General features: G+C 40.9%; 1 protein-coding gene across 1 annotated transcript in view; it reads left to right on the top strand.

The window, feature by feature from the left end:
- The window catches only part of LOC120040201 (transient receptor potential cation channel subfamily M member 5-like), a gene marked incomplete at its 3' end in the record, with an annotated part of 63041 nt that overhangs the window by 1930 nt on the left and 38603 nt on the right, over nt 1-22508 (top strand). Inside the window, 2 exon segments of the mRNA XM_038985446.1 lie at nt 2453-2520; nt 2620-2737. Of these exon segments, the coding sequence (XP_038841374.1) occupies nt 2453-2520; nt 2620-2737 (186 nt within the window).

The following is a 22508-nucleotide window of genomic DNA, read 5'->3' as shown; positions in this document are numbered from 1 at the left end:
TTACTTTTGAAAAGGTCTTGAAATGCCACTTGTAATATTGTTCCTGTGTTCAGGTCAGTGCACCCACTCTGATGGTAAACACATCCTACAGTGTGTGGCTTTCATTCCTGTTGGGGGGTTTAAATACAGTGATACTCAAATAGCTGTTGGACAAATTCAGGTTTAATTCAACATTTCCTGTGGGCCTAGTTTTAACAAAAGAAAAGTCAATACTCTACCTTACATTCCAAATAGGTTTCACTATAAAAGTGGTAGAACACTAGTGAGCTCATAGAAAATCAATATTAATTTGTAAACAAGTTATGACGTAGTGTGCATCATACTTCCTGAGACTGTAGAGTTGGTTGAAGTTACCTCGTCAAACTATTGGCCCGTGACCTCATTATTTGAGTGATAACGGCCCACTAATCTAGTGGAGCAGAAATCACAATACAGGAAGCAGGCACACTGACTCAAGCCTGCATGCCTCTATACTGAGGAGCATACCGTACACGTATACAAACAGGCACCCACGTATTCCCTCTCCATTCTCCCCTCCCCCCCAAATGATAGCATTGGTCAATATTTTTGCCAACATATCCACTGGGCGGAGCTTCATAGAGCAGTTAGGATCATACATACCCTCTGAGGACAGCGACGCTGAAGGACAGTGACAGAGGAAGACTGGACCCCAGAATCAGGTTTGAGAAGCAGTGAAATAGTAGTTTATGACTAACTTGTATTTTATGAAAAGAGCACATTTGTTCTACTATCCCCCTCAATAAATGTAAATATATATGAATTATTAATGAATTATATTATATTATAAATTCCCCCTTATGGCGTTGCGTTGCCCTGAGGCAACAAAAAACATTCTGGGGGCCTAAAATCTTCAACCAAAAAAAAAGGATGAAATATTTTTTGGGGGGTGAAAAACCTAAATGTGTGCAGTAGAGGATTAAATTAGTTGGGGGGGTTGGATCTTTTCCCATAACCTGCCTAAACGACTGGCCATGATCCAATACATTTCACTGAGTGGCCAGTGAGGCCAAATACGGTAATAAGCTGAAGCTTGTTGTTTTTGCTGTGCAGGCATGGGCCTCGAATCTCTTCCCATTTCTGATGATCATCTTTTATCAGGCATCCCAGGCAAATGAGCATTGTCAAGCAATGTTGACTCAGATGCAAATTCTTAATCGCTGCCACTAGGAGACAAATCTTTTATGGTTCTTCTTTTCCAGCAGTCTAATCTCATCTGACAGCCAACCCTCAGCTCAGTCTAGGGAAGAATATAGGTTAAATGCAGCAGTCTAATCTCATTTTACAGCCAACCCTCAGCCCTGAGGTGAGTGGCATCCATCGATTGAGAAGAAAAATAAAAGCCAACGTCTCCTTTCAGTTACATGGAGCAACTTTCCTGGTATTTAACTATGCAGCCAATGAGGTTAACCTCTCCTCCTCTCCCTGTCCATCTAACTCCCTCTGATAACATCCCGTCTCATTTCATTCACATCCTTATAAGAGCTGTACTATTAAGGTACATAGTGCAGCAGATACATTTGCCTTTGATTATAGTTGGTTGTAATGTGTATTGATAAAGGGGTGATGACAGTGTGATATAGTTGGTAGTAATGTGTATTGATAAAGGGGTGATGACAGTGTGATATAGTTGGTAGTAATGTGTATTGATAAAGGGGTGATGACAGTGTGATGTAGTTGGTAGTAATGTGTATTGATAAAGGGGTGATGACAGTGTGATATAGTTGGTAGTAATGTGTATTGATAAAGGGGTGATGACAGTGTGATATAGTTGGTAGTAATGTGTATTGATAAAGGGGTGATGACAGTGTGATATAGTTGGTAGTAATGTGTATTGATAAAGGGGTGATGACAGTGGGTTTATTCAGGTCTCTTGAATACATAAGCAGGGAAGATCATATGAAAATATCTCCAAGGAAACATGTTTGACATTATTTCTTGGGGAACTTATGCATGTTTTTATATGAGTTGTTAAACATTCATGCTTAGCTTTCTAGCTAGCACTCACTAATTTGTTTTTTTAAACACATGTACATGCTAGCTAGTATGTGATCCGACTGCTCTTTGTTCATTTGTTGTGATTGGTCACTTAATGTTTGTATATTTATTTTTTTAATTGTTAAACAAATATAGGGTGAGGCAACTTGAGCTCAGAGCTCCCCCCCGCGCCTCTCATGGGGCGTCCTACACCTGTGTCTAGCTTTCATTCTACAGAGAGATTGTGGTTCACTATGACGACAGAACCCAGGAAGCTTTTTGCATGCAAAGCAAAAATGAAAAGGCTAACTATATATGCTTTACATATAGGTCTAAGCTCTTGGAGATGCCTCACACCTGTCATCAGCAGCAGAGTGACTGGTGAATGATTCTGGGTTAGATTTACCTGGCTGTGGGGTAAAGGTCATGTTGTGCACTATGGGTGCTGTGTCTATAGGGGGCGCTGCCGCTGCAGAGACGATGCCCACGATGCGGGGATGTACTGGAGTGGTCACGGGAGCAAAGGTAGGAGTGGTTTGTGCTGGTCATGGTGGATTGTGAATGACTGGACTGTAAATACTGTATGTGACTTAGAATGTATAATGTGTCTATGTGCTGTGGCAGTGCTCCGTTGGCCTGCCGTTGCTACTCTCAGCTGGACGAGGGGACAAGGAGGGGTCACTGGGCAACAGGACGAGTGGGGAACATGGACTTCACTGACACCAGTAGGACAAGGGGAAAGGTAACACTGTTACACCCAATTGGAAATTGTTCTGTACCTCCACCCATATTGGTCCTAAGAGACAGTTCAGTGATCAAACTGATGGGTATATACGGTATTAATACATAGATGGTCTTTCATCCTTTTCGTTCCATTATAATGACAACCGTTACAGTGCAGACCAAACTATTGCCAATAAAAGCCTGCTGGTCCACATGTGGTGTGTTATATACTTAGTCTCCCCTACAGGCAGACCAACTGTCACTATCATGCACTGGACACAGGAGAGGGGAAAAAGTGAAATCATGAAGGGAATTCGATCAGTGGGTGGGCAATGACAAGCCCTTGGGACAGATTTAATGAATCATTTTGATGGTAAAATTGTATGCCTTGGGGCGACAATACAGACCATCGTTTTCTGGAGGAAAGTGCACTACTCAGGGCAGAATTCATTCAACACTACTGCAGGTACAGACTATAATATTGACAACTCCATGACATATGGAACCAAAATCAACAATGAACTGCTGTGAAAAAGTGACTATAGACAACCATATAATATACCACTGTGTACTAGACTAGTTTATTCGTTTCTTCATTAAACATCTAAACTTAGTGTATAAAGAGATTTCTTTACTTCATATCTATATTTATAAGGAGTGCCACCATTTTGACTAATAGTATGTCAAGGTAGCCTATCGGTGCTGTATGGCCAATCCTTGAGGCTTGCGAACCTTAAATGATCTTGCAAATCTCCCATCCTCCCACTGCGTAATTTATATGCGCATCGCTTTCACTATTCTCTTAAGTAAATGCATTTCCATAGTCACGCTTAGTCGTTACTCTCAAAACAATTAGGTTATACTTCTACTAAACCAGACCAAATCTGATACATTTCATTGCGGTTTGTGTATTCATTAGTCTATTTGATAGGTCAACTTTTAAATTGCCCTGTTAATCTATACCGGCAGACATAGGTTAGATACAATGTGTTGCACTTCTAAACGTATTTATTTTTAATACCTTTATAAAGCAAATACGTCAGGTGTAAGTCAAATAGTGTGCACCTGCCATTAACGGTTGGCCATCTTCATAGCCTGATATTATTGAAAAGCGAAAGCACTTGGAGTCAATGTAGAATTTGATAATGAATGACAATCATTTGTTTAAGTCTTGATTACGTGTTACATTGTTTGGTTTATTACTAAACAGCTGTCTTAGGTGTTAAGCACAAGTCAGATCTTCCTCAATACGCTGTTAAGGCAGTCAGTGGGCAGTCATCGGTCTCATATCGGAAATATGCGTCCATGCTATAGAATGGATTAGTTGATTTGCATATCGACAGTGACGGTAATAGCATCTGCATCTGTGTGTAACTATGAGCAGTAAATTAGAGCTTATGGGGTTAGTATATCTACCAACGAGACAGATCTCATAAGTCATTCATAGTAGGGCTAGTCTAGAGGTCTACTGCTGCTACAGTTTGCCTAGGCACTCCAATTTGATGTGCTGTCAAATGGAACGAGTGTTGCTCTTATTGTTTCTGTAGTGTGTGAGGGGTGTGCGTGGCAGGTGGTGTCCCCGTTCACCTCGTTAGCCATTTGAGGGCTCACTAATTCAATAAAATAAGCAGAAAGTCAAAATGTAAACTACATTGTTTTAATAGTTTCCCCAGATACCATTTAAACAATCGCAGAACTTAATTGAATTAAAACATAAGTTATTTGAAATAAAATAATTTAAATACAGTAAGACATTGTTAGTTTGGCAAAAAAAACCTAGGCCAACATGTGGGTTAAATCTTTTGGCCAATGGAAAATATTTGAAAAAAAAGCAGATGACCCATGTAGCAAATTAGGCTAAAGTATCATTTGAGGGCTCACTAATGCAATAAAGTGAGCAGAAAGTAAACAAAATGGACACTAAATTGTTTGTCTTTCACAGATACCATTTAAAACAATCTCAGACACGTAATAAATTAACACAAGTTGAATTATTCTTTAAATACATTGTTACTTTGGCAAAAACATAGGTTGGCTTACTCCATCTTTTTTCTGTCCGAGATGGAAAATATTAACTGCAAAAGCCGCAGATGGTAGCATTTGTCGGCGTGGTTAAGCGAACGGTTCCCCCTTTGCGTGGCGTTCAAGGGGAATTGAGAACTGTGCTGGGGGCAAGTCATCTCAGACGTTGATCTTCTCCTCGGGAACAAATCTGCAGAGAAGAAGTGCAGAACGGTTAGCCGTCAATTCATATTAGTCAATAATACAAGATCAACGTTATGTAGTCGGCAAGTCATTAAAACAAGTCGCTCATTAAGGAGTTTGTGTTAGTGGCTACAACTCATTCAGGGCAGGTGGGGCAGCGGAGCCTCACCTGTTTTGTTTAAAAAAAAAAGAAACTACAGGGAGAGCTAGAGGGTTCATGCCCCCTCGGGTGTTGCCATAGTTACATTAGAAATTCCAATCCAATAAGCCTCAAGGTCATCGGCCATAAACATTACACAAGTTGGAAATTGCAATTTCAACAATGAGTGGTTTGGAAGGAGTCAGAGTTGCAAAGCAATCCCTAAAGATGTTTACTTCCCTTGCCAGCTAGTTGGTGGAGGGTGTGGGGTCCAAGTTTAATGAGGACAGAGGGCGCTGTTTTCACTTTGGGGGAAAATTGTGCCCGATTTAAACGGCCTCGTACTCAATTCTTGCTTGTACAATATGCATATTATTATTACTATTGGCTAGAAAACTCTAGTTTCTAAAACCGTTTGAATTATATCTGTGAGTAAAACAGAACTCATTTTGCAGCAAACGTCCTGACAGGAAGTGGAAAATCTGAAATCGATGCTCTGTTCTAGGCCCTGCCTATAAATGTCCTTGATATTTATTAGTATACATGCACTTCATACGTCTTCCACTAGATGTCGACAGGCAGTGAGAGAAGAAATGAAGTGTATAACTTGATCTGGGATCGAATAATACCTCTCGGCATGACGTGTCACCAGTTTCCTGTTTTCTGGAGAGCGCGTGAAGGGACCTGGTTTTGCCTTCTGAAAAGCTGCCGTTATAGACGACTAATATCTCCGGCTTTGATTTTATTTGATACATGTGACAATATCATCGTAAATATCATGTTTTCAATATAGTTTTATTAGATTATTGAAATTTATTCGGGACGTTAGGCGTGTTGCGTTGTGTGCCTTTGTTCAGGAAGGAGAGCTTCGCGCTACTTTGCTAGCTTTCCGTGCTAATTGACTGGAGAAGAGGACATTCTAAAACCAAACAACGATTGTTCTGGACAAAGGACCCCTTGTACAACATTCTGATGAAAGAAAAGTAGGACCCATTTTATGATGCTATTTCATATATCTGTCGAACATGTGAAATAGTCGTTTGCGCCCAGATTTTGGGTACTCTCTCGCTATAACTAAGCTGGATGTCGTAATGAAGTTATTTTTAGAATTCTAACACGGCGATTGCATTAACTAGTGTATCTATCATTTCCTATACAACATGTATTTTCTAGTAATGTTTATGAATAGTTATTTGGTCAGAATAGTTGTCATAAAAATATCAGCACATTCTGGGAAAAAAGATGCTACGTTAGCACAATGTATAACCACTGATTTCAGCTCTAAATATGCAAATTTTCGAACAAAACATAAGTGTATGTATAACCTGATGTTATAGGACTGTCATCTGATGAAGGTTTATGAAGGTTAGTGAAAATTAATATCTTTTGCTGGTTTATTCCCTATCGCTAACGTGCCTATTGCTATCGCTAACGTGCCTTGATGAATGAATGCGGTAGTGTGGTAGGCTGTTGTAGTAAGCTAATATAATGCTATATTGTGTTTCCGCTGTAAAACACTTTTTTTTTTTAAATCGGAAATATTGGCTGGATTCACAAGATGTTTGTCTTTAATTTGCTGTACACCATCGATTTTTCAGAAATGTTTTATGATGAGTATTTAGGTATTTGACGTTGGTGTCTGTAATTACTCTGGCTGCTTCGGTTCTATTTTTGACGGTAGCTGTGATGGTAGCTGCAATGTAAAACTGATTTATACCTCAAATATGCACATTTTTCGAACAAAACATAGATTTATTGTATAACATGTTATAAGACTGTCATCTGATGAAGTTGGTTCTTGGTTAGTTAGGTTGGCTTTGTGCATGCTACCTGTGCTGTGAAAAAGGTCTGTCCTTTTTTGTATTTGGTGGTGAGCTAACAAATATGTGGTGTTTCCCTGTAAAACATTTTAAAAATCGGACATGTTGACTGGATTCACAAGATGTGTATCTTTCATTTGCTGTATTGGACTTGTTAGTGTGTGAAAGTTAAATATTTCTAAAAAATATCTTTTGAATTTCGCCTCTGCCTTTTCAGTGGAATGTGGGAGGAGTTCCGCTAGCGGAACGCCAGTGCCACTCAGGTTAAGGCTCTTTTCCAAGCTTATAAAAGAATAAACATTCACAGCAACACCATGGGCCAGAAAAAGTTCAATATATTCTGCCACGTTCAAGACAAATTGGGAACTGAGGGGGGAAAAAAGTGCAGACTGGGAAAATGGATGAGCGTTCAAAATGTAACTGAGTTCCAAGTCTAGAGCGCTGACGATTCAACCTGGTTTCAAACCCCCAAGTTCAGTTATCTAGAAAGCGCCATAAATCCGGAGAATGCCAGACTGACAAAGTCACTTGACAATTTGCCCACAAAGTCCAAAAATGTATTGTATGCTGCATAAATTATGTAATATGCCAGGGAGGTATGTATACTGTAGCTAAGAAAGTATGTTGTGTAGTAAGCCGTTAGGGTGAGTCACACGGGCTACTAACAATGACTCACCCTAACAATTTGGTCCCTCCCCTCCCATATTAGCCTATTTTAGATAACTGTCAAATATTTTAAGAGCTTTCATTGTCTATTTAAATGCCCCCTTTATCCTATGGTTCCGACTTGGTGTACAGGAAAAAAAAAAAAAAGGCCCACGTTCTGAATGTCACTGTACATTTCAAAAGTGCTGAACAAAGTCAGTGCTCATTGTCTTAATCAAAATTAGATTGCCTCTTAACCGCGCATCGTTGCCTTGCCATAGTTTGTACATGTAGGAATAGTGGGTAAACTGCCTTGTTCAGGGGCAGAACGACAGGTTTACCTTGTCAGCTCGGGATTCAATCTTGCAACCTTTCGGTTACTAGTCCAACGCTCTAACCACTAGCCTACTGCGCCAAACGAGGTTAACTTTTGCATCCTTGCAGTGAGTTTAATTATTTAAAACCTTTCACGAGTATCAACCCCGTATCCGGGATCACCCCCCACCCCCCCCACACTGATTAGCATCGCTAGCATAGCTTCACAAGTAAATAGTAGCATCTAAATATCATTAAATCACAAGTCCAAGACACCAGATGAAAGATACAGATCTTGTGAATAAACCCATCATTTCTGTTTTTTAAAATGTTTTACAGGGAAGACACAATATGTAAATCTATTAGCTAACCACGTTAGCAAAATACACCATCTTTCTTTGTCCACCATTTTCTCTCTCCACCACTAGCTATCACCAATTCGGCTAAACTAAGATATTGATAGCAACAAACCAAGAAAAAAACTCATCAGATGACAGTCTGATAACATATTCATGGTATAGGATAGGTGTTGTTAGAAAAAAGTGCATATTTCAGGTAGAAATCACAGTTTACAATTGCACCCACCATCACAAATCGACTAGAATTACTAGATAGAGCAACGTGTATGACCAATTTACTCATCATAAAACATTTCATAAAAATAGACAAAGCATAGCAATGGAAAGACCCAGTTCTTGTGATTTCAGACCATATTTCAGATTTTCTAAGCGTTTTTCAGCGAAAACACAATAAATCGATAAGTTAGCATACCACATGTACAAACGTTACCAGAGCATCGATTCCAGGCAAAGGGAGCTATAACGTTATCATCGCCAAAATATATTAATTTTTTCACTAACCTTCTCAGAATTCTTCCGATGACACTCCTGTAACATCATTTTACAATATACATATACAGTTTGTTCGAAAAGGTGCATATTTAGCCATACAAAACCGTGGTTACACAATAAAAATACTAGGAAATCAAGCCTCAATATGTCTGACGTCATCTATCAGAGTGATCTAGTTTAATTGAAAGCTAATCATATACTTGACTAAAAAATACAGGGTTGACAGCAATCGAAAGACAAATTAGTTCTTAATGCAACCGCTGATATACATTTTTAAAATTATCCTTACTTTTCAATACAGGGTTGGCCAAGTGAAGCTATACCAAACAAAATGGCGAAATATGCGTTTAAAATATTTCGACAGAAACACGATTTATCATATTAAATATTGCTTACTTTGAGCTGTTCTTCCATCAGATTCTTGGGCAATGTATCCTTTCTATGTTATAAACGTCTTTTGGTCGATAGATGTCCTCTGTCCTTCGAAATGTCCACCACCAACGACCGACACCCCAAAACGTGTCCAAACTTTCAGAGTGCACAACAAAGAAATTCCTCAAAATCGCACTAAACGGATATAAATTGCTATAAAACGGTTCAAATTAACTACATTATGATGTTTTTAACAACTATAACAACTGAAAACATGACCGGAGAAATATTGCTGGTTAGAAAACGATTTGGAACGAGGCAGGTCCGATGTCCTTCACGCTTCAGGCGCACGACGAGAAAGGGCGGTCTCTATACATTTTGGTCTTTTATAATGGCTGTGAATGTCCCATCGATTCCATTGAAAACGTGATGACGTACAGACACCCAGAGGAAGACGTAGGCAGTGTCGGTTTCTTCATAGCATTCACTGTCGCCTTAAAAACAGACCCCAGATCAGAGGTAAAAATTTCTGAAATCTGAACCCTGTCATGAAAAGTGCTGTAGAAATTGTTCTGTACCACTCAGAGACAAAATTCCAACTTCTATAGAAACTAGAAGGTGTTTTCTATCCAATAATAACAATAATATGCATATTGTACGATCAAGAATTTAGCACGAGGCAGTTTAATTTGGAGACACAAATATGCTAATGCGGAACAGCACCCCCTATAGTTGCAAGAATTAACCTTTCTGCACTGCAGGATGGATTGTAGCCTACGTATTTCTGCTGTTTAGGGCTAGATTCAATCTGTATCGTCGAAATAGCGGAATATCGGCGTTAACTGGAATTAAATTGTGTGTCAAAGTCGCCAACCCATCACTTATGGGATTAATTGACAAACATTACAATTCACTATGGTAATTAAATTAATTCGTCAGGCGTTCTCTGCATTGCGCGTCACATAGTAAATAAGGTTATCCAAACAATAATTACAACCCTGGAGCAGTAAAACACATACAGAAGAAATATAAAAGTCACTAAGATCCAGTCTGGCACAACACAGAAGCTACATATTTTTACAATTTAATTAGGTACCCCTTTCTTTTATTCCAGGCTTTATCTAAATATTCCGCAAACGGAAATGCACAAGGGACAAAAAAAAACTTTCAATTCCTCATCACTCAGCCACAGTGCATATCTGGTGTGGTTTCTGGAATAAGCAAGCGTATATCGTGGTAAAAAAGGGCAATGGAGAATTAAACTAATTTTATCCTCTATTTCTTCAAGGCCACAATAGTTACATCGTCTTCCCTCTTCACCACAACCCCGAAGTGTTTCAGTACGCAGAGGCAATATCCCTGATCAGTGCACATAGCGATCTTGCTGCTAGAAAGGTCAGACATAATATCTTACACGAATTCACCCTTAAATCAAACAGGTTCATGATTAATCTCCTCCACCCATTGCATCAGTTGTTTAATAATATATGTCTCCCTTAAATTAGATTCGAGCAGATGTTCAGTCAGACATTTGTTGCCCAGGCGCCCTCTATGGATAGATCCCACTGAAACTGCTAGCCATTCTGGCAGTTGGCATATCCAAACAGTCTATTCAAAAGTCTCACCATAAACGCCTTCCATCTCACCTGGTTCCCAGCCCATGTCCCCAGTTATTCCAAGTATAGGTGCAAACTTGGACCTAAAAAGTAACATACTGTTCGGTTAAGAACATGTTCGTTTTTAAGATACCTCTTCGCACCCCACACTCCTGCTGAATAGTTCAGAACAGGACACGCATGTGATACAGTTTGGAATACGAAGCATAACCAATATCTTTGAGTGTTTACTTTTACTCCCAAGAGCTCTATTTGCTGAGTCGGCCAGGGCAGATGTTGCGTATAGAAAGGTCATGTTTATCAATAAAAATACCAATATTTATAAATGTTAGTAAACTCAAGAATGTCTTAACCAGCTACTAAAGTGTATCGGTGTTCTAAAATCCATTAGTCGCCATTTTATACACCAATTGACTGCACATAACATGTTCTGCAGTTCTTGTTCAGTTTGCCATCAAAATAACACCAGCAAATAAAAAGACACTTAGCATTTCATCATCATATCTTACTCAAATATTTAACTGTTTAATTTATTTTGCCAAATTATTTATAAAACAGAAAAGAGTCAGTGATAAGGCGTCTCCTTGTTTTACACCGAGGGTGTGGAAATCAATCTGTACATATTCATTAACACGAACACAAGCAACTGGTACTTTGTAGAGAGACTGGATTGCTTGATAAAATGTCCCATCAACCCAGTCTTCAAAATACAGGCTAAAAGATCCCCATTTACAGAATCTAAAGTTTTCTGGATAAAACGAAACATGCAGAAATAGGTTTCTGATTGTTCAGACCGAGAAGATTGACTCGTAAATCCAGAGCCTTTGTTCTTCCACCAGAATCTTTCTATCCTTCAAAAAAATAAAGTAATTAGCCTCTTGTGGATGGATGAATATAATTTATAACCCGTACTCAATACAACTGCGCCTCAGTAGCACACGCGTCTTTTTGAAGATTAGGGAAGGTGATTCACTATATAGACTTATACCAAGTGGATGGCAGTATACTTCACTCAAAACAACTTGGAGCAAATCATATAGGATTTGCAATTAAAGTCCCTTAAATTAAAACCTCATTAGGCAGTTCAATGCCAAACGCGCTCCCCATTTTTTGCAGCGTCAATCACCTTAACGTCTGCCACAGTACGGGTTAAATGTAGAAGAGGGTTCTAACGTTGTATTTTCCAGTTTAGCTCTCAGGGAACATATGTCCTCATAAAATTATTGCCCAAAATGCCACATTTTCGTTACTTTAGAACAAACCCCTTCTTTAGTACCTGTGTAAAAATCAGAGTTCAGCCCCCCCGCCATTGTAATTCTTGTCGCTTGTACTAACTTGTTTATTTGGCTCAAACTGGTGACGATTTCTTGTCTGTAGCTCAAGGTGTAATAACTACACTCTCTGATATCTCCGTTAAACATAGGCAGTCTTAACACATGCTGTTTTTTTCTTAAATTCCTTCCTACACTGTTCTCTTGTATACCTATTTTTAAACTAACAATAGATCCATTAACTCATTCCAATGAGGCTTGTTCGGCTTGATAATTTCACCCCCCATTTCAGAATATATCACAACATTTTTCATACCACACATCCAAATCAAATGTTTCTAGGCATCTTCAGAGTTGCGATGAGTTCGAGCTTTAATGGATTTAAATTGAAAAGGCAATGAGGAGAGTGCGTTCACGGTAAACCCTACATATGTCCGCTCAATCGGAAATTACCTTTACATTTGAAGGCCGATCTTCCGCAATATTTTCGCGAAACAAATTGAATCCAGCCTTAAACAGGTGGATATTTTAAAAGGCTTTATAACGTGTAGACCTACACCTTTCTAAACAAAAACAACTGCTTCGAAAATGTGCATTATCCGCAGTGGAACAGAACATATGCCGTTATTTGAAGCCTGTTCCAATGATATACTGGTTATTAATTACTTTAGGCGTTTCTGCCTATCCAAACTGTAGAACAATTGGGAATCTATTAAAAACGTATTCAAGCAGGGAGGGTGTCGTTGCCTGTCAAAAGATGATCGGGCTCTCCTAGAAGTTAGGTTGGTGCGTAAAACCCGTCATTTTAGAAAAGCAAAAATGTAATGGACCACATTCAAAAAGTAGTTGCTTAACGTTAACTTAATTTCGTATTGTCGCTGCATCAGTGCTGCGTACACAGACGTTTCTGCTTAACAGCCTTCAGTGTAGGTACACATTTTTCATTCAAACCAGCATTTATAGGGAACACAGGTGCTTCTAATCAGGGTTGCCCCTCATCTGCCAATTAAAAAGGATGTGGCTTCTGGTCTACCTGTAGACAAGCAGGTTGTGGTGGCCTCGTGGCTTATTCATTTTACTATAAATATTTCTTTAAAACGTGGGTTTATCGTAAGTTAAGAGAAGATACTGAGTTCAGTGAAGACTGATTGGTAAGAGTAGAGTTAGGGCGTGGCTTACCTGCGTGCTCACACTTTCGACTCCTGGTAGAAGGTAGGCATCGACTCCGCTGACATCCCTTCCCATTCATAAATCCCGGGACTTGGTGTGTCTGTCCCGAAGCGGAAATTCCATCGACGCCGGTCTTGCTCAGAGATTTCCCTCAGCTTCGCCTTCAACTCGCGGTTCAGCGCGTCATGGTCGACGGGTCCAAATAAGTTTCGACAAACGCTTGTATGGCGATTGGGAAGAGTTGCTCTCTCTGCCACCGGGCTCGCCAAACCAATTGGCGTCGGAACGTTTGTCATGACGTCCAGCAATATGTCCAGTCTTGAAGAAAATGGATGTTACCTCTAACTTCCGACGCGATCACTGACATTTTGTGAGCGGAGGTAGGCTATTTAAAGGCCAGAGGATGCCGACTAAATATTGCTCGGTCTTGATTATTGGTTGTCCATTGGCGTGAAAACACGCCCCTTTCACGTCCCCTTTCACCTTTTAAATGCGTGATTGTAGTCTAATTGGGAGTTTTTGCCGTTTGATCAGTTCATTGGTCAATTTCAGGTTAATATTACTCAGAGAGAATATATGAAGGTTTGCAAAGCAATTCCACTTCCTTTACTTGGACTTATTAAAAACACTTTGTTATATGAGGTTGTTCTCTGTTTACCAAGTTTACAAATAAGACTGGAATCTTTTCGATAAAACATTCAACAATAAGTGGATACGATTGGCAGTTAATTAAGTAATTTTTGGTGATTATAATTCAATATATTGCTATGGAAGTGACCAACCCCCATGCTATGGTCAAAAGCTACTATGTTTTACCCTAATTGTCCGGTTATCCCAAAAGTTAAAGAAACTAATTTTAAAATATGTTCTTCCATTTATCCCATTATTGATTTCTTTCACAAAAGATTCCATTTTGACAAAATGCCTTGTGTTTTATGTTCCTCTGATTCAGAATCTATAGAGCATTTATTTATGCCGCCATTCTAGTGAACTATGGATTGAAATTCATGAATGGTCGTGTATAAAATCTCCAGAATTACCGATGTTTGCCTTTGATGATGTTAAATGGCATTATGCCTATCCTTGTAATTCCGATCATAACTATTTTATTAACATAATTTTTCTCTTGGCCTAATATTATATTCACAAATGTAAAAATTCCTTATTTTGTATTTATTTTCATTGAACTGTTACAATTTTATAAATCCCTCAGACTTGTGAAACTTAAAAAGTAGGAACAATTATTAGAAGTCATGTCTCTGAATGTCTGTTAATGTCTCATTGCCTTGTCGTATATAAATGATGTCATGGTGTTCTATTATTTTATTGATCATTGTATTCACAGGAATGTCCCTGTATTGATGTGTAATATTGTTATTATTGTTTCATTGTATTCACAGGAATGTCCCAGTATTGATGTGTAATATTGTTATTATTGTTTCATTGTATTCACAGGAATGTCCCAGTATTGATGTGTAATATTGTTATTATTGTTTCAATAAATAAATAAAAAATATATTTAAAAAAGTAGTCTAATGGGGTGGCCATTTGGAATGGCACCAAATGAGGTTCACTTTTGCATACTTGCAGGAAGTTTAATGACGTAGCCTTTCTGCACTGCAGGAGGGATTGTAGCCTAGGTATTTCTGCACTGCAGGAGTGATTGTAGCCTAGGTATTTCTGCTGTTTAGGACTGGATTCAATCTGTATCGTCGAAATCGCGGAAGATCCGCGTTAGAGCTGGATTGAAATGTGAAAGGAATGAGCGGAGACGGCATTAACTGTTAACCCTGTCTATGTCGGCTCAATCGGAAATTGCCTTTCCATTTCAACGCAGATCTTCTGTGATATTTCCGCGATACGGATTGATTCCAACCTTTAATAAAGGCGGTTAAACCGTGTTGGCCTTTACCTTTTAACAAAAGACAACTTTGCTTCGAAAATGTGCCTTATCCTCAGTGGAACAGATAAACAGCTAATAGGTTTCAGATCATTATACTTTATTATTTGAAGCATGTTCAACTGATATAGATGAGGATATGCTTATCGATATACTGGTTATTACACTCTGTTTTTTAATTACTTTAGGCGTTTCAGTCTATCCATGCTGAAGGAGAATTTGGAGAAAGAAATATCTATTGAAAACTTGGATCGATTCAAGCTGAAAATTGTGTGGTGTCGTGGCCTATCAAAAGGGGACCTTCAGGCTCTCCCAGAAGTTTGGTTTGTGCGTGAAAACCCGTAAATTCATTTAAGCAAAAATGGGTAATGGGTCCTCATTCAAAAATATGTCGGTTAAAGCTTACTTAATTTTTAACATTTTTATTATTATTATTATTATTGTTATTATTATTTTCACTGCATCAGTGTTCACATACACAGACGTTTCTGCTTTGCAGCCTTCTTCAGTGTGTAGGTACAAATCTTTTTCATTCAAAACAGCATTTATAGGGAACACAGATGAGCAACTGATGAGCGGCAGGTGCTTCTAGTCAGGGTTGCCACTCATCTGCCAATCAAAAAGGATGTGGCTTCTCTGGTCTACCTGTATACAAGTTAAAATGTTCATCATATACTTATGGGTTTAGCCTCAGCTAAAGATAGAAGACCCATCGACCATGTTTCATTAAAACCAACCTAAGATCACATTAGACCACCCTTGAGCTGTTTATTTGTGACCTAATGGTTATATACTGACCCCCAGTGGCAAGTATTATAGCATCCACAACCTCACCCAGTGTTCAAATCAAAATGTATTTGTCACATGCACCGAATACAACAGGTGTAGTAGACCTTACAGTGAAATGCTTACTTACAAGCCCTTAACCAACAATGCAGTTAAGAAAATGCCTAAGAAGATAAGAATAACAAATAATGAAAGAGCAGCAGTAAATAACAATAGGGGGGTACCGGTACAGAGTCAATGTGCTGGGGTACATATGGTAATTGAGGTAATATGTACACGTAGGTGGAGTTATTAAAGTGACTATGCATAGATAATAACAGAGAGTAGCAGCAGCATAGAAGTGGGGGGACAATGCAAATAGTCTGGGGAGCCATTTGATTAGATTTTCAGGAGTCTTATGGCTTGGGGTTAGAAGATGTTTAGAAGCCTCCTGAACCTAGACTTGGCGATCCGGTACGCTTGCCGTGAGGTAGCAGAGAGAACAGTCTATGACTTGGGTGGCTGGAGTCTTTGACCATTTTTAGGGCCTTCCTTTGACACCGCCTGATATAGAGGTCTTAGATGACAGGAAGCTTTGCCCCAGTGATGTACTGGGCCGTACGCACTACCCCCTGTAATTCCTTGCGGTCAGACGCTGAGAAGTTGCCATACCAGGCAGTGATGCAACCAGTCAGGATGCTCCCGATTGTGCAGCTGTAAAACCTTTTTGAGGATCTGAGGACCCATGCCAAATCTTTTCAGTCTCCTAAGGGGGAATAGGTTTTGTCATGCCCTCTTCACAACTGTCTTGGTGTGCTTGGACCACATTAGTTTGTTGGTGATGTGGAACTTGAAGCTCTCAACCTGCTCCATTACAGCCCCGTTGATGAGAATGGGGGCGTGCTCGGTCCTCCTTTTACTGTAGTCCACAATCAACTCCTTTGTCTTGATCAGTTATCAGTTATTGTAATATATCAATTATTGTATTATATCAGTTATCAGTTATTGTAATATATCAATTATTGTATTAAATCAGTTATCAGATATTGTATTAAATCAGTTATCAGATATTGTATTAAATCAGTTATCAGATATTGTATTAAATCAGTTATCAGTAGTTGTATCATATCAGTAGTTGTATCATATCAGTAGTTGTATCATATCAGTAGTTGTATCATATCAGTAGTTGTATCATATCATTAGTTGTATCATATCAGTAGTTGTATCATATCAGTAGTTGTATTATATCAGTAGTTGTATTATATCAGTAGTTGTATTATATCAGTTGTATTATATCAGTTGTATTATTGTCACGATCGTCATAATAAGCGGACCAAGGCGCAGCGGGATATGAGGACATCTTCTTTTATTAAAGATGACGAAACACGAAACGAACACTTTTACAAAACAAAACAACAAACGACCGTGAAGCTACAAACGTTAGTGCATACACAAGCTACAAACGTTCAACATAGACAATTACCCACAAACACCTAAAGCCTATGGCTGCCTTAAATATGGCTCCCAATCAGAGACAACAATAAACAGCTGTCTCTGATTGAGAACCAAATCAGGCAACCATAGACTTTCCTAAACACCTACACTGAACACAACCCCATACATACTACAAAACCCCCTAAACAATACACACACCCTAAACTAGACAAACACACACAAACATCCCATGTCACACCCTGACCTAACTAAACTAATAAAGAAAATCAATATAACAAAGGCCAGAGTGTGACAGTACCCCCCCCAAAGGTGCGGACTCCGACCACAAAACCTGACACAGAAGGGGAGGGTCCGGGTGGGCCTTCCTATGGCGGCGGCTCGGGTGCGGGACGTGGACCCCCCTCCACCATAGTCACTACCCGCTTTGGTGGCGCCTCTGGAACGGCGAGTCCCGGACTGAATACCATCCCAGAGGGCGCCACTGGACGGAGGGGCAGCTCCGGACTGAGGGGCGGATCCTGGCTGGCTGGCTCTGGCGGATCCTGGCTGGCTGGCTCTGGCGGATCCTGACTGGCTGGCTCTGGCGGATCCTGGCTGGCTGGCTCTGGCGGATCCTGGCTGGCTGGCTCTGGCGGATCCTGGCTGGCTGGCTCTGGCGGATCCTGGCTGGCTGGCTCTGGCGGATCCTGGCTGGCTGGCTGGCTCTGGCGGATCCTGGCTGGCGGGCGGCTCTGGCGGATCCTGGCTGGCGGGCGGCTCTGGCGGATCCTGGCTGGCGGGCGGCTCTGGCGGATCCTGGCTGGCGGGCGGCTCTGGCGGATCCTGGCTGGCGGGCGGCTCTGGCGGATCCTGGCTGGCGGGCGGCTCTGGCGGATCCTGGCTGACTGGCGGCTCTAGCGGCTCCTGACTGACGAACGGCTCTGACGGCTCGGGACAGACGGGCGGCTCTAATGGCTCGGGACAGACGGATGGCTCAGATGGCGCTGGGCAGACGGATGGCTCAGATGGCGCTGGGCAGACGGATGGCTCAGATGGCGCTGGGCAGACGGATGGCTCAGATGGCGCTGGGCAGACGGATGGCTCAGATGGCGCTGGGCAGACGGATGGCTCAGATGGCGCTGGGCAGACGGATGGCTCAGATGGCGCTGGGCAGACGGATGGCTCAGATGGCGTTGGGCAGACGGATGGCTCAGATGGCGCTGGGCAGACGGATGGCTCAGATGGCGCTGGGCAGACGGATGGTTCAGATGGCGTTGGGCAGACGGATGGCTCAGATGGCGTTGGGCAGGCAGGCGGCTCAGACGGCGCTGGGCAGACGAGCAGTGCAGGCGGCGTTGGGCAGACGGCCGACTCTGACCTGCTGAGGCGCACAGTAGGCCTGGTGCGTGGTGCCGGAACTGGTGGTACCGGACTGGAGACACGCACCTCAAGGCTAGTGCGGGGAGCAGGAACAGGGCACACTGAGTTCTCGAGGCGCACTATAGGCCTGGTGCGTGGTACCAGGACTGGTGGTACCGGGCTGAGGGCACGCACCTCAGGGCGAGTGCGGGGAGAAGGATCAGTGCGTACAGGGCTCTGGAGACGCACATGAGGCTTGGTGCGTGGTGCCGGAACTGGTGGTACCGGGCTGGGGACACGCACCTGAAGGCTAGTGCGGGGAGAAGGAACAGGGCATACTGGACCCTGGAGATGCACATTAGGCCTAGTGCGTGGTGCCGGCACTGGTGGTACCGGGCTGGGGACACGCATCTCAGGGCTAGTGCGGGGAGCAGCAACAGGACGCACAGGACTCTGGAGGCGCACAGGAGGTTTGGTGCGTGGTGTAGGCACTGGTGGTAATGGGCTGGAGACACGTACCTCAAGGCTAGTGCGGGGAGCAGGAACAGTGCGTACAGGGCTCTGGAAACACACTGGAAGCCTGGTGCGTGGTGTAGGCACTGGTGGTAATGGGCTGGAGACACGCACCACAGGGCTAGTGCGTGGAGAAGGAACAGGACACACCGGGTTGTGAAGGTGTACTGGAGACCTGGTGTGTATAGCCGGCATCAAATCTTCCGGAACTTTAACACAAGTTTCAGGCTGAGTACGAGGAACTGACACAGGTGGCATCGGACAGCTAACACGCTCCTCAGGGAGAATGCCATGCATACTCTGCCAAACCAACAGCTCTCTCTCTTCACTCTCCTCCAATTTCGTCAACAACTCCTCGAATGTCTCATAATCTCCCCTTCGTTCACTCTCCTCCAATCTGTCCAATAACTCCTCGACAATCTCAGACTCACCCCTCAACTTCGCCGACTGCTCCAAGTGCCCCCCCCCCCAATAATTTTTAGGGGCTGTTTCTCGGGCTTCCTACCGTGTCGCCGTGCTGCCTCCATCTCTGCCTTGGGGCGGTGATATTCCCCTGGCTGTGCCCAGGGTCCTCTCCCGTCTAGGATTTCCTCCCACGTCCAGGAGTCTTGACATCGCTGCTGCTCCTTTTTACCACGCTGCTTGGTCCTGGTTTGGTGGGTAATTCTGTCACGATTGTCATAATAAGCGGACCAAGGCGCAGCGGGATATGAGGACATCTTCTTTTATTAAAGATGACGAAACACGAAACGAACACTTTTACAAAACAAAACAACAAACGACCGTGAAGCTACAAACGTTAGTGCATACACAAGCTACAAACGTTCAACATAGACAATTACCCACAAACACCTAAAGCCTATGGCTGCCTTAAATATGGCTCCCAATCAGAGACAACAATAAACAGCTGTCTCTGATTGAGAACCAAATCAGGCAACCATAGACTTTCCTAAACACCTACACTGAACACAACCCCATACATACTACAAAACCCCCTAAACAATACACACACCCTAAACTAGACAAAAACACACAAACATCCCATGTCACACCCTGACCTAACTAAACTAATAAAGAAAATCAATATAACAAAGGCCAGAGTGTGACAATTATATCAGTTGTTGTATCATATCAGTTGTTGTATTATATCAGTTGTTGTATCATATCAGTTGTTGTATTATATCAGTTATCAGTTGTATTATATCAGTAGTTGTATTATATCAGTAGTTGTATTATATCAGTAGTTGTATTATATCAGTTGTTGTATTATATCAGTAGTTGTATTATATCAGTTGTATTATATCAGTAGTTGTATTATATCAGTAGTTGTATTATATCAGTTGTTGTATCATATCAGTTGTTGTATTATATCAGTTGTTGTATCATATCAGTTATCAGTTGTATTATATCAGTAGTTGTATTATATCAGTAGTTGTATTATATCAGTTGTTGTATTATATCAGTTGTTGTATCATATCAGTTGTTGTATCATATCAGTTATCAGTTGTATTATATCAGTAGTTGTATTATATCAGTTGTTGTATTATATCAGTTGTATTATATCAGTAGTTGTATTATATCAGTTGTATTATATCAGTAGTTGTATTATATCAGTAGTTGTATTATATCAGTTGTATTATATCAGTTGTTGTATCATATCAGTTGTTGTATTATATCAGTAGTTGTATTATATCAGTTGTATTATATCAGTTGTTGTATTATATCAGTAGTTGTATTATATCAGTTGTATTATATCAGTAGTTGTATTATATCAGTTGTATTATATCAGTTGTTGTATCATATCAGTTGTTGTATTATATCAGTAGTTGTATTATATCAGTTGTATTATATCAGTTGTTGTATTATATCAGTTGTTGTATTATATCAGTGGTTGTATTATATCAGTAGTTGTATTATATCAGTTGTATTATATCAGTTGTTGTATTATATCAGTAGTTGTATTATATCAGTTGTATTATATCAGTAGTTGTATTATATCAGTAGTTGTATTATATCAGTTGTATTATATCAGTTGTTGTATTATATCAGTAGTTGTATTATATCAGTTGTTGTATTATATCAGTAGTTGTATTATATCAGTTGTATTATATCAGTAGTTGTATCATATCAGTTGTTGTATCATATCAGTTGTTGTATTATATCAGTAATCAGTAGTTGTATTCTAGCCCACTGAATAATCCCCTCTAGTGTAGCCATGTGTATCACATTGTTCTGATGCGACTCCTGTACAGGTGCACTGGTGGTGCAGATAATGATGCAAAGATAATGGAGCTCATTGGAGACTGTGATTGGTCAGAGGAAGGCCAGGGCGTGGCTTACCTACCTGCTGCTTCCTGGAGTCTCCAAGGGCTCACCTGGTGTCACTTGCCCACGGACAGAGATCGGTGACTGGAGTGAAGCTGACTGCACATTAGACCACAGCCATGCCAGAGCGACAAGACACGCCTCTGGTAAGTAACTATGTTAGCGACTGTAAGTGGATCACATCTTACGAGGCACTGTTGAACAGGTTGACCAAACTCTCCAACATGTCTGTTGATTTGTGGTCATTTATTTATTTTTCATTTGAGTGTGCAGGCACTATTCTATATGTATGTCTGTGATAAAATGTTCAGCTTTTAAGAATCACTTCCTCTGACATTTATTTGGTTCTTGGAAATATTATTTCACAACCTGTTACAGAGATGGCAAATTGTATATTTTTACAGTTTGGATGCATTACAGCATTCTTCTTTGTGATTTGTAGACATGTTGTAATCATATGATTCATGGTGTAATGTGGCTCTAGTCTAGTGGAATGTCACTACGGATATTTTCTGTAGTTTATAATCATAGAATATAATCAAGTGCTATATTTACTTTTGAAAAGGTCTTGAAATGCCACTTGTAATATTGTTCCTGTGTTCAGGTCAGTGGACCCACTCTGATGGTAAACACATCTTACAGTGTGTGGCTTTCATTCCTGTTGGGGGGTTTAAATACAGTGGTACTCAAATAGCTGTTGGACAAATTCAGGTTTAATTCAACATTTCCTGTGTGTAAACAAGTTATGACGTAGTGTGCATCATACTTCCTGAGACTGTAGAGTTGGTTGAAGTTACCTCGTCCAACTATTGGCCCGTTACCTCATTATTTGAGTGATAACGGCCCACTTATCTAGTGGAGCAGAAATCACAATACAGGACACAGGAAGTAGGCACACTGACTCAAGCCTGCATGCCTCTATACTGAGGAGCATACCGTACACGTATACAAACAGGCACCCACGTATTCCTTCTCCACCCCCCATACCCCCCCCCCCCCACACACACACACCCTCTTCACTTGTTGTCACTTGAACTCTTCCTGACTTTGCATGCAAATGTAATGTTTGCATGGACAATGGTCCTTTCCC

The sequence above is a fragment of the Salvelinus namaycush genome, unplaced genomic scaffold (assembly GCF_016432855.1).
Source record: "Salvelinus namaycush isolate Seneca unplaced genomic scaffold, SaNama_1.0 Scaffold335, whole genome shotgun sequence".
Classification (NCBI taxonomy): Eukaryota; Metazoa; Chordata; class Actinopteri; order Salmoniformes; family Salmonidae; genus Salvelinus; species Salvelinus namaycush.
The sequence above is the reverse complement of the archived record's forward strand: the minus strand, read 5'-3'. Positions and strand labels throughout refer to the sequence as shown.